The 14164-nt window shown below is 39.8% G+C and overlaps 1 protein-coding gene across 3 annotated transcripts in view; it reads right to left on the bottom strand.

The window, feature by feature from the left end:
• The window catches only part of LOC128881576 (FH1/FH2 domain-containing protein 3), a 258099-nt gene that overhangs the window by 62732 nt on the left and 181203 nt on the right, over positions 1 to 14164 (bottom strand). For all 3 annotated transcript variants that reach the window (XM_054132795.1, XM_054132786.1, XM_054132778.1), the window contains 2 exons: positions 7866 to 7933; positions 3033 to 3138 (listed from right to left, as the gene is read on the bottom strand). In XM_054132795.1, the coding sequence (XP_053988770.1) occupies positions 3033 to 3138; positions 7866 to 7933 (174 nt within the window). The remainder of the gene's footprint in view (positions 1 to 3032; positions 3139 to 7865; positions 7934 to 14164) is intronic.

Here is a 14164-nt window from a genome sequence, read left to right as displayed (position 1 = left end):
CGATCAAAGTTCCTCCAATAAAACAGAAACAGGAGCCCAATTTCGCGACGGAAAGAATCCGTATCGCCTCCGCCTCCCCGGATCGGTTCCTTTCCAGAGTTGGCGTAGGAGTTTCGGGATCTCTCGGTCTCTCGAGGTCCCCGAGGACCCGTTCGGTATACAATGCACTCCAAGTCTCGCGAGATCGAAGACGAGAGGCCAGGCTCTCTTCGTTATCGGAGCCGTAAAGAGAACAGAGCCGAGCCACAAGTGGGCTGCGCCGCAACTGGCCGTGGCCCGACGCGGAATTGGCCTTCTTGCGCGCGTTGTTCGCCCGGGGGAGGTTTACGGAGCACTCGAACGGCCTGCGTCGAGGCGGGGCACTCGAAACGCGATCAAAGGGTGTATTCATAATCTGCAACGCATCGCGGTTTCGCCAACAGAGCCGTCGCCGTTGCCGCGCGATTACGTGTGCTGCTTTTGTAAACAGCGTGCGTTAACGACGCAGTTCCGCGAGCGTGCTAAGGAGGTGTATCTTCCATCAGCCAGGACGCGTATTATGGAAAATGCGCGTTACAGCACGCTGGCGACGCCGAGGTATAGCTGGATTCAGATATATCGGTCGAATGGGGATTCCTCAGAGGTGAGAACAGCACGATTTATTTCCTTTTACAGGTTTATTTAGTTTGGTGGGGGTGGGAAAGAGTTTTGGGAATGTTTTGAGCAAAGTACAATGTTTATCTGAAGGATCAAGGTCTGGTTTGAGGTTTCATTTAATGTGCAGAATTGAGTTTGTCAGTGTTTCCTGTAGAATTTACTAGTCCATACTCCAATAAGAATGAGGCAACGATTTATGACGTTGTTTTGAGCAAAATACAATTTTTACTGTAAGAATCGCGTATAGGAAGCTTATAAGGAACTCATTCGACCACGAAACAAAGAATTTTCCGACGTTCATCCTGGATCTTTGATAAGTCTATCTTAAGAATTATATCTTTCGAAGTAGCTTATTAGGCGTAGATATTCTAATAGATTCTGCCTTAGGTGCAGACTATGTAACTTTAACAGACCTTGCCTTCTAGCTGTGCTAGTCATACAGGATGCAATAAACACCCTGGACTACAGTGAGATTCAAGAATATTGTCCAGGCTGAGTTACTTCTCCAGTAAACGACACCATATTTGATTTCCCTTGCTGTATTCCTTAGTTTCCTGAGTTAAGAAAAGAGTTCTATGCTGTTTCCAATAAAATTCAAGAATACATAAGAGGTGTAGATGTTTAATATGATACATAAGTGTATTTAAACCTACAGAAGTATGGTCCTATTACTACCAATGAAACCTTTTTAAATTTTCCTTTTATTTTTACATTTACTTCCTATTTTTTTAACACCATAAATGGCCTTATTGTCCTTGATAACCCTAGCCTGCGATTACTCTGTGATTACATTAGGTTGTCCCAAAAGTTTCTTTCGCTTTATTAATAAGTAATACATGCACAATATTTGATGTTTTATGTTACATTACTGAATTGTGCACGATTCATTTTGCTCCATTACTGTTACAACATGAATACACTATGAATACACTATGAAATTAGATCGTCTATTTATATAAATACGACCACATAAAATAATTGAGTGCAACTCGCGAAAGAAACTTTCGGGACAACCTAATATTTGTAACCATCACTTATAACTATCACATCAATACTATCACATTTAGATCTAGCATACCTGATATTAACTCTGATCGCTGGCTACTCATGGATTACATTTTTCTAAACAATGTCCTTGAACAACATCAATTTTCGACCAATATTCTTGAATGCTACTATAGGCAGCACGCGATGAGGAAAAGGGAGGACGAGGTGTCTGAGGCTGGCTCGGTTTGGCGAAGGCGTTGATGCGCTGCTCGTTAGGTGTTGTTAGCCGCGTTACGATGGTATTATCTTATCGGTGTTTACGAGAGCGTCGGAGACATACGACGCCCTCGCGTTCAGAGAGAAATCTAGGCACCGAATGCACCGACTCGACCGAGTACGCTTCCCTGTTATGGGATTGTACGCCAGTCGCGCTTATTCTCCGCGATGCGGTTAATTCCGATAGAATGGAACTGATAACGCCTGGAATGGACTTCAGAGGATCGGTCGACGGTTAATTAACGGCAGTTAATCGATGGTAGCTTTTGCTAGACTATCACGCTGAAATGAAGTGTCACTATGGCGGTGACAACTGCAGTTTCGTTGATTAAACTTGGTTGTCCTTTCGTGGACTCAACATTTGAGCCGTTCATTACACAAATCGAAATGCGATAGAATAATGTACATTGTTTTTTTTTTTAAATTCCCTTTATAATATGAATTCAAATAAATATTGTAGAATGCATAAATACAGATGCAGCTCTCATCTAACATATATACATAGCACACAAAGATAATAAAAAGAATCCATATAAACGATCATTCTCGATAGCCTCTTTGAGTCATACCTGTTTTGTTTCGATAATTCTCTATGGAAACCAAGCGAGCGTAACTGATCCCTCTGAGATATTTACAATTAACGTTTCATATCTCATCCACGATCTGACTGTTTGTAAATAGTTTCGCGATATTCTATGAATCATTCATATCCGCTCTCTTGATAAGGGCAGCGGATGTCGAAAATTTCTAACACTTGCAATATGACTAAATCCCATTTAAAAATTGAATACTTCTCTTGTAAGATTACACTTAAACGTATTCTCATATTCTACGTAACACCTCGTACACAAATCTTCCATGAAAAATTCTCGGTCACGGGTAATGTATGGTATTAACATTCCAGCAGCGTCGTGATAATTAAACCTAACAGGTACCAGACTGTGAACAATTTTCAACAGCTTTCGTTTTTTATTCTCGTAAATATTTATGAACGCGGTTTGTAGAATTTCATGTCCGACGAAAACATAAGCTCGAGCCATCCTTCGGAACGTTTTCCACTCGTTATTAACAGCCTAAGCAACGTTGCGCACGAAACATGTTGCAATCTATCGACAAATTGTCAGGGTACTCACCTCGTAGTATGTAATTTTGGTAATTCTGGTCGGCCTCGCTGCCAACCTTGATGAGGCAGGCAAGCCCGTCATTTTGCACAAACTCGTGCACCAGGTCCTTGTCCTCCTGCAAAACCAAAGTTTATGGTAAACAGCTCCGGCTGTGAAATAGATACCTGATACATGGTCGCGCGCGTATAATTTATTCGCCCGTGAGAGGAGACTCCTAATCGATGGTTTGACGTTTCCAAATTTACGGCCATCTCGAAACGCGAAATGGTAAAAATAATGGAATAATCCCCTCGCGCGACGTCGTGTTTACTAATGAATATTATATTACAGGGAAATAAGACGAAACTTTTGTTATATTTACAGTTCATTTATAGAACATTCAGTTCCGAAAATAAAAATTAAAAACTTAAATTGGCCTTTTTCCTTGAAATTCACTTTTTGCAACGAATTTTTAATTTTCAATTTTTATTTTCGAAACTGAACATTCTATGAACGAACTGTAAATATGAAAAAGTTTCGTCTCATCACCCCCCATAAGCTGATATTTTTTAAAAATTGATTTATAGGATATACGATACACATTGTTAGACGTTAGACCTCTTGCCTCATACGAATAACGTCGAGTTGCTTGTCTATCGTTCGAACCGTTCAGAACGAAACGCGTCGCGTCCAGCAGAAACAAGCGGAAAGCCGATTACCGAGATCATCGGTTCACCTGACGCGACGTTCAGTTGGAAATAAACGGAGATGGGTGGAACGGGATGAACGGTGCCGCTGATATCCGATCCCGGAGGAGCTCGCGGAGGCGCGCGATTTATCTCGACGCTTCCACCTAAGCCAGCCGGAGGCCGGAAGAGGTAAATGGAATTAGTTATGCCGCTCCAGACGCGAAGTCGCGGACATAATGGAAAATCTACCAAGTTTGATTAAACCCGCTCGTTTCCAGCGCGGGGTTCGCGCGCCAGTTCGGAGCCCGTTGTTCGCGCAAAATAATAAAACACTCGGTTTCTTCCTCGTTAACGTTTCCAGGTGTGTTTTTCTGCCCCATTGGTATACATTGTAAAATCAAATATTACATTTTATTCTTATTATTTTCGATTTTATAGATCGAACATGTAATTCGAGCTTTTATGCGCAGAATATTTAATTTACGGTTTACACTGTATTTTCTGTGATTATTTAGGTGGCGATAATATTGTTTAATTTTATTCCTTTAATTAAGAGCAGTAGTGATTTTCTAATGGAGTATTGTTATTTTAATAACAAAGCACACATGTCCTCGATCCGTTAAAACTTGAAGAACAGGGAACCATAAAACCTCATCTTTCCTTCATCTAAAATTATTGAAGTAAAGTAACACGCAAATGAACACAATTTGGGAGCCAATGAAAACTTGAGAACCAATGGTAAGAGGCCCATAGTATCCGCCTTGGCTTCCAATCTGCGGAAGTTTGCGCAAGACTATAACAAGCAATGTTGAGCCGATTAGCTCCCCGTCGGATTAAGAAACGAAATTGAACGTTGCAGCGACGATTCCCTGATAAATCCCGCCGACGATGGAGAGAGATTTCGATGGGGACCAGGCGAATCGCGAAGAAAGCCCCAGGATCGAGCTTGTAATTAATTTCGCAGCTAGCCCCGTTGATAATTGAAACGATAAGGTATCGCTTGGAGGAAGAATTCGAGGATTGTTTTCGGTGGACTTGTGCCCGTTGCTTTCCAATGTAATGCAGCGACCTCAAACGAGCAACTTATCTTGCGAGTTTGGACGCGAGAATACTCTTCTTGAGGATGAAATACTTGAATTGTCGATGAAACTTTCGGGGGATATACCTTTACCGAAACTAATATCTACTAATCGAATTAATAAACGATAACAGCAATATTTTCATTATTATTAATGTCAAACTAGTATTGCTGAAATATAATATTACTCTCTAGACTATGAATCTATTTTATTTCAGTTAATGTCGTGCTGTAAATGTCTGATCAGCCACGTTCCTATTCTACTTATCTCGTTCGACCAGGTGCATAATCTCGAATAAGTATTGCTAAAATATAGAATCACTCCTGAGAATATCAATCTGTCTGGGCATATTATCATACTGTCTTTTAGGACTTACAATGTCTGACCAGGCACGACCCTATTTCACTTAAATCGCCCGAAAGCCGCGTAAGTAGAATGAGACGGCCCGGAACGTACCTGTTCAGACAAATTTAAGTAGAATAAGACAACATAAAACGTATCTGGTTCACATTTAAAATAGAAAAAAACTATCTGATTACACGTGGTCAAACGTTTAAAGTAGAATAAGACTATGTGTTCGAAAAAATTGAATAAATACGTACTAGTGGTCAGACAATTAAAATAGACTACGTATTCAGTTAGACAGAAAGTAAATAATCAAATAAATGAAAATCGAACACGGTCGTTATCTTTGATAAATATTATTCAATTTTAATGCATGATACTTACTATTATGTGTATAATTTTTTTTATTTGTTATTCGACATATGCTGTGCGATATTTAGTATTCACTATGCAGTACTATAGTAATCAATATCTCTAGTAGTCTTACATTACAGAGCAGATACATTTCACTACTAATTACGCTAATTAAGTTAATGGGATACCGTTATTTTTTAGTAATCTGAGAACAAGCAGGACATCGAGAACGATGAACTAATATAATTCTACGATAAACTCATCCATCACTTAAGAGCAACGACGGCTTCCGGTGTAATGGGATTTCTTTCGCCGTGGAGTTTTCAACTTCGAGCGAACGCCACGGGGAAGGATTTCTTCTCGCCCGGCTAATTGCGTGATTTAATTGTAGAGAAGAAAAAGAGTCGGGGAAGCCCGGCCGCGAATAAATACGCTTCCACGGCGCGAGTTTACTTCTCGTTTCACGAGCGAAGAAACGGAAAGCTGAAATGGATTACATTCATGAAAACACGGTGTACAGTCGATCGATTGTAATTCTGTAAACGTAGCAAAACTGACAAGGAAAGTTTGGCGATTGATACATATTGATATTATTTACCAGCGCTGAGAACAATTGTAGAAAACATATCATCCAATGAAACTTTACGTTTGTAATTATGAAAACATATCATCCAATGAAACTTTACGTTTAAGTTCGATACCACGTAAAATTGGAATTAAATTCACAAAATATATGATGTGAACAAATATTTTATTCACTGCATGGAATTTAAAATAAGTTCGATCTAAAATTTGAATTAAATTAACAAAACATTCCTTTATTACACTTAGTCCAGAAATAGAAAAGTTCACCACTGATTTGCATATATAATCACGAATATCTTTCGTCGATGAAAACACCGTCTCAATTTACCCAGTACACACATCTTTCCCAGATTACGTAGTGTATCATGGTTGTACGTACACCGAGCCGTCAGGTACAATGGAAGGTGAAAATTATTGGAATGCAACGTGCACGCGTCGAGGAATAACGAATTTGCGAGACAAAGGGTCGCCGTCATCGAGATAGGAAAGATAGAAAGGGACCGAGCAGCAGGTACCAGAGAAGTTACGGGGGAGGCTAAAGGAAGAAGAAAATGCACTCGCTCGAACCGCCATGCAAATATTTACTCGTCGAGCGAGTAGCTTCGTGTAAAAATAACCCCTCTGCCTGCCTCCTCCTATCACTGTTTCTCTCTCTTTCTGATCCTCGAGCTACAGTGGATACCGTTCTTTAAGCTTGCTTCTCTCTATTCTACCGTTCTCTTCGCGCCTTTATCTCTCGGTCTATCACAACCTATCTATCATCTCACTCTAGTTTACTATGAATGCTTTCACCTTATTACTATTATTTTCAGTCTCGACGCTTTTGTTGCGTACGCGTTTTTCTTCTTCGATCTCATCTGCATTCTTGATTTTTGCGCTTACAATTCTTTGCTACTGTTTGAATGAAGTTTGCGTGTCTACTGGTCTTTGGAGCCCTGTAAATGTTCTTAGGGACGTTGTACCAAGTCATGCAATAAATTACTTATTCATGCATTCTTTCAATGGATTCTACAGTATGCACTTTTCCCTTATTATCGATCTTTATTATCTTCGTAATGTCATTATATTATCTTTTCCAATTATTATTATCAATATCAACTTCATGGATGTATGGTTTTTGTATTTGCAATTCATTATGCATCATTTTACTGTATACGTGTGTATATTTATACTTTATTTCTTTTATTTTTATTTCCATCATCTATGATAGTGACATAGGATTGGGATCACCTTCTACACGTGTTGTAAGCACTATGTATCTACTTATATCTTAGCTTTGGGGTTCACTCATAGGGTTTGTTAACTTACAGTTAATTTCCAAATATATTGTTACGTAATAAATCTTAATCAATTTTACCATTACGTATGTTAATTATCACTTGTTACCCTTTAGCAGGCAAATTAGTATTGCTACCTGCAGGGGGCTCCCCCAAAGCTTAATTATTTATTATCTGCAGTGGGACTTAATTATGAATTAACCTGATATCTATAAGTCTGTCTATGCATCTGCCCGCACGTTTATCTATCGATCCATCTATCTATCTATCTACCTACCCTCCCATCAATCTACTTGCCTATATATGTATCTACCTCTCTATCTATCTATCTACATATGTATCTATCTACCTATCAACCTATCTATATATCTATCTGTCTACCTACCTATCTACTTATCTACTTATCTATCAATCCATCTATTATCTATCTTATCTATTTACTTATCTATGTATCTATCTATCCACATATATTATATTACATTCCTCTTATCCTCCCATTCATGTTCACCCGTTTATCACAAATTGTAAACTCACCTGAAAGATCTGCTTGAGGGAGAAGAGAGCTCGTCGCAGCTCGCGGCCCTCGCTGTTCAGCAACTTTTCTGCAACAGACAAGTAACACGCAACCATTTATTATAATAATACCAAACGAGCAAGACGCATTGTTTGGTGCCAGGACCGGCTCGGACAGGGGAGCTCTGGACCGACCAGGTTCCCTTTTTACCCGGTCACCTTCCCCACCCCCACCCCCACCCCTCCTCTCTTTTTCAAACGCGGATACTCGAAGGTGCGCGTCGCAACGAGGAGGTCTTGGTTACGGCGGTTTCATTATTATCGTTGCGGTGATTACACGGTGGGTATACGAGGTCTGGTCAACGAACGAGGACGCAAACTCGGACGAAGCCACTGTCGAACCGCGATTCGACATGCTGCGGCCCTCTGGTGAAGGTCTTTACGATATTCGGTGACCAGACGAGTCCTTTGATAAACCCTCACCAATGTCGCATGAAATATTGTCTTTGCAGAGAGAGAGAGAGATAAAGAAACGACCTATAAATTAAAGTGTACATTGTCTTGGAAATGTTGAAATGCGTATATTATTTTTTATATTTTATGTACCTATGGTTTTGTGCACATCCTTGTATATTTTTGTATATTTATATTTGTGATAAATGCATAAGTAGACAGGTACGATATTCATTCTTGCTGTGTATAAAGCAAATCGTTGTTTAAAATTTTGCTTAATTTTAGATTAAATCATGTATTTCGTTCTTTCAGGCCACGCATTTTTCGCACACTATATAACACCAATTAACCTCCCAAATTAGAAAAATGAACGTGTTAAATAGAGATATGTAACTACGACTTATATTGTCGATATCGATTTGATCGAACGACCAAGAAATCCAATTAGAGGAGACTATTGGCTTGGTTAATATTAATTAAATTCCTCATTGGTTTTCAGAGCAAACCTAACCTTCGGATGTTATTAAGCTAACTGATAGGTATTACTAACTTGTGTTTCAGTTTCGCTCTGAAGATCAGCGAGTTTAATTATTCGTAAATTTTAAAAACATCCAAGCAAAATACGTCAATTGAAAACACCTATAGAAATAAGTAATATGACACACAATTCCACTTCAGATATTTACAATAAATATTTTCTTATCCTCACATCGAGATTACCACAACGTATAACGCTAGAAGCAGTTGGTCGACATGTACCAAAGACAGCAGGATCGAATCCCATTCATCAAACACTCTGTTCCTTCGATCAGTTTCATCTGCGGCAGCAATAATGGCGTTTACGATGCCGAATGATAATCATAGGCTCATTAAAGCATAAAAAACATTCATCGATGAATCGTTCAAATGAACCATTTTCTCCCTTACAAATAAAGGTATACCTCTGACAGCAGGTTTCCAGATGCCGTTATCGAATATACTCGACGCGAATGCGCTACTTCCGTTAATGAGTATATCATTGGACTGATTCCATCATTACTCAGCGGCATCTACTTAGATTTACTCCGATTCTGTTTTCCGGTCTCGTTCCTCGCCGGTTGATGATGCGCCTCTATCGTTTAACAACTTTTTGTAGAACCGTCAAACGAACTGTCTCGAGTTTCTTACGCTCTAACGGTGCCTCGAAAGTGCCTAGCCGGCTGCGTTCAAAGCTGCCACGGCGAACAAGCCACAAACCACCCGGAAGTTCGTTCAGCGTAGGAAGATCAGGAACAACCGAGGCGCTGCTTTTGTTTCCAACGTCAGACATTGTCGACACGCCAGTTGAGGGACTTGTTAATTATCAACTTTGCTTTGCGTCAGATTAGATCGTTCTCCAGCCTTCTGAGAACGTCTTTCTTTACATCCCGTACCTTCATCTGTCGACGAATCTGCTCGTTTCATTGTGCGGATGATGCGCGAGGAGGTAATTAATTAAGGAGGTATTTACATTTCGACATCCTGGGATGAAGGGTATCTTCGAAAATTTATAGTAAAATGTACATTTAATTTATAGTTAAGAAATATTCGATTCCCATTCAGAATTCACAAATTCTGTCCGGATCTATTTTTTACAACACTTCATCAAGTAAATCAATTTATCAATTGAAATACCAGTTACCTTCAGAAAACAAAAAAAAATATAATTAATGTCGTCTTTCCTCATCAGTGACAGCTAATGACCAGCGGTCCGAGGTTTCCGTCCGAGATAATTAAAAAAGACTCGTCGTTCGCTTTTCCCTTCGAGAAATCTCGAATCCGAACGTTAATCGGCTTAGCCATTCCCCATCGATTCGGCTCAAATGGTCTGGAATTTTGTAAGAAAATCCGTGACCGGCTATTTCATATCGAGACAATAATTCTCCGCCGCATTTTTCTCGAGTAAGATCATTTATCAGTCCTAATTAGAGGAAAACCTGTAATTAAGCCCGCGATTAATTTTACACGACGAATTTTCGTCGTGTCGCATTCATCGCTCTGCTTCCATTATCTCTCATCCCTTTCCTTCCCACCCTTCTCCGAACGCTCTCTCTCTCTCTTTCCCACGTTCTATCATTCTTTTTCAATCGCGGCTCGACTGTATTACTAATAATTGAATTCCATTTCACCAGCGGCGCACTAAATTCAATTTCTCGAGGCTCAGCGGTCGCGTCGAGATTTTCCAGCCTGTTGGAAATTCAGAGGAAGAGAGGAGAACGGTAGAACGTGCGCGAAAGAGCGAGACAGGCGTGGAGGGAGCCGTTGCTCGACGTTTGCCCGGTAAAAAATCGCAAAATGCATTATCGTTGGAAGCTCGAAGATATACGCGTCGTCGAATAGAGAAACGAAAAACGGAAACTGTCGGCGTCGATTTTCCGCGATACAATTGACGTCACGGTTTCGGTCGTGCGCATAAATAAACGCTCGATCGAGCATCGCGAGCCCTGAATGTTACTAATTGCTTCGTAATCGTGTCAATGGACTTGAATAATTTCGCTTGTAATTCGGTGGGCATCGTTCTGTATTCAGGCATGTTTTAGTTGAAATAATTTTAGTTTGTGCCAGTATCTTTGGAGAGATTAGAAAAATGTTAAATTGCATTATGCTATAATATCTATCAATGTGTTTTAGTTACTTCTACATTATGTTACAATCTTACAATAATTCAGAATATTATTTTAATTAAAATAATATGTAAAATAATTCAGAATTTCTGAAGATATTAACGGAACTTGAATTTATTTATTTTCACTAATCTTATACTTGTAGTTCTACAAAAACTAGTCAATTTCTAATTTTCTGTTTTCTTGTTTGCGTTTAACAAGAAGTTTCTTTATTATAAGCGTTGGTATATTTTCAAATCAATTATTTCAGTTCAAATACTTCTTATTTCTTGCACTGGAACATTTTACTGGAAGATTATCTTGCTCTTGTTTCAGAAGTCCATAACGTGATAAATAAAACTCTTACCAACACTTACTCATGCCACACAGAATGCAGAGGAAATTAAAAACGACACGAAAGTACCACGCAAAAGGACCAGGAAAAAGTAGACGATGACCATGAACCTCTCGCAGTCTCATGTTTTCCTGAAACCTCGAGGCGACTATCCAATTGAGCTAATTTCCATACTCGACGTGATTCGCAAATTTGCAAGGACGTGTCGCGACGTTCAAGGACTACGACTTGGAGAATTTATCGCCGATGGCTTTTAACGCATTGTCCGTAGATTACGTCAAAACACGCGTTATCGCGTCACGGACCCGAGAGCATAAATTTCTTCGAATTTTTGGGAATTCATAAATAATAACGGATCGTTGAAATCTATCGCGAAAGAGGAAGAAACTGAGGATTAATAGGTTGGTAACTCGAACGTCGTTGACAAATGTCCACCATTTACATGTTTAGAAACCAGTGTTGTTCTCGGAATTTTCTGGGAATTCTGGTTCAAAATACAGTAGCGATATACTGACGTAGATGTGTTACTATAATGTTCCATAAATTCTTTAGTATCATACGTCGTATACAGAGTAACTAAAGTAAATAATTTAGAACATTATTTCGATTAAAATAACATTTTGGAATAATTTAGAATTTCTGGAGATACTAATGGAATAAGAATTTATTTATATTCGCTAGTCTTATATGCTGCAGACAGGACCGTAAATATCAATGGACGAAACATCCCTTTAATAAGAATAAATCTTTAAGAAGATTGGGAAGATTTTGCACCAAGCAACCACTGAATTTATCTATATACGTATGATAAATAAGATACATAAAATTAAAGAACCTATCTACGAATTTTGTAATTCCGCAAAAAAAAAAAGAAAAATAAAAATTCTTAGCGAACAGAACTGAAAGATTTAAATTTGGTTTAACTGCCATCCAAGGACAAATATATTCAAACGTTGCCGTTTAAAATGTGTGTTATATTCAACATATGAACATTATGGAACCCTCCAAAGTTTGAAATTAACTTCCAACGATGAGAGTTTTTGTACGGAGAATGAAAACCCTGGGCTCGTTTAGAATTAGAAAACGATCCGTATGTAATTTCACAAGGGTCGTTTGGGAGGGAAGGAGTATCCGCGTTGCGAATGATGACTGCAATCTTAAGCCACTATTAAGTAATATCTTCCTCTAAATACCGCCTCTACACGATGTTCCTCAGTGGTTTATGAACGAACGATCCACGACTCTGTGGAAACGACTCGTCATCCTCCCTAACTGGCTGATTCTCATCACGACTCTTCTACTTGTATTCCTAGCGATGGAGCCTCCTCGTTATAGCAGTTATACAAGTGCGAGATATTTATTGTTATTATTTATTCTAGGTAGGAGCACCGATAGGTAACACTATAAATTGAAACATTTTTAAATAAGTAAAATATAGCAGTAGTGATTCGATTAATAATAGTGACTGAAAGGTGGTGCTGTTTGTAATGTAAATGAATAACCAAAATTTTCAAACGATCTTGATTGTAACAGTTAACACTGCAGAATTTCCTAGGATTTTTAGATCTTTTGTAACATTTTTTTAGGAACATTTTAAGAAGATTTCAACAGGGTTAATCGATTATAAAACATTTTCCAGAAGAAGTCTACAATATTCATTGGCGTAAGTATCAGGTTTTCTGTTCACTAAATTCTCATTGGCGTAAGTATTATTTTTTTTTCATTTACTTTCAGAATATTTAAAGATCAACTGTATTCTACAGTCCTGTTTTTTAATAAAGCACAAACGGCATGGAATATAACAAATTTGTACAAATTAGAAGTGCCCGCGATTACGATTAAACGTGAAAGGTGCTCGAATATCCATGAAACCTGAAGCCGAAATCCTGTCTCAAAGTCGAACGATTCCCAGCCGACCTCGGTGATCTCCAATCAATTTCGCAGGGCCACGACGAAAAGTATCGTTTTCATTCATGCGCGTTATCCGACGCGCGTTTCTTTCGTTCGACACAACCACGCCCCTGTTGCTCGTCGAGTTACGATCCGAGGAACCCAATTCGCGACTGCCTTTCGCGGAAAAGGAGGCCCTCGCGACCGCATAATCGGCCGCTATCACGCGATCTTTAAATGCATTATGCATGCCCGGTTGTTGCAGTCGAGGGGGCGACGAGGCAAAGGGCGAAACAGAGACGGACGTACGCGAGCAGAGGTAATTAGGAATCGCTGTAGGGGCCGTACACAAGACGAAAGACTCGGAATCGAGGAGCGGTGGGGGCGAAAGGGAGGGCGACTTTGCAAGAGAGGACGAGAGCGAGAGGAGCATCACCGATACGGAAGCAACGAGAGAGAGAGAAAGAGAGAGGAGAAAGGACCCATCTTCTAAGAATAGCGGTCCCAAGGCCCTGGGGCCCTTGGCCCCTCCGTAATCACTGACCATATAAGCAGAAGTCTCTCTCTTTTTCTCCCTCTACATCCAGGATCCTCTCTGTTCGCGACGTTAAGCAAGCCCACCGACTCGTAACACCGACCGCTGCAGTCGAGACTCTTTCATTGACAATGAGTCTCCGGCGATAGAGGTATCGGTGGGGACCCATGGACGGAATTGCCACATCGAAAATCGAGAAAGCGGAAACGTCCTTCTCCGCGACTTTCGGAGTCCTCGATGGAGTCTTTTGTTGGTTTCGAGAGAACGTCCTTGGGAAACTAAATATCGGGTAGACGCGCCTAGTGCTTCCTCGCGATGTCTCTTCAAGTTGAATTTTGGAGAAAATCTGGGGTAGGATTTTCCGACATTTTTCTTGCGAACCCCTTTCAGGTATTATCCCGAAGTAGTCTTCACATCGAGTGGTGTATGTGTGTAATTATTCCTTGGCGTCAAGGGATGCTTGTGG

Source organism: Hylaeus volcanicus, chromosome 1, assembly GCF_026283585.1.
Source record: "Hylaeus volcanicus isolate JK05 chromosome 1, UHH_iyHylVolc1.0_haploid, whole genome shotgun sequence".
In the NCBI taxonomy this organism is placed as follows: Eukaryota; Metazoa; Arthropoda; class Insecta; order Hymenoptera; family Colletidae; genus Hylaeus; species Hylaeus volcanicus.
This window is presented reverse-complemented; position numbering and strand designations above follow the sequence as displayed.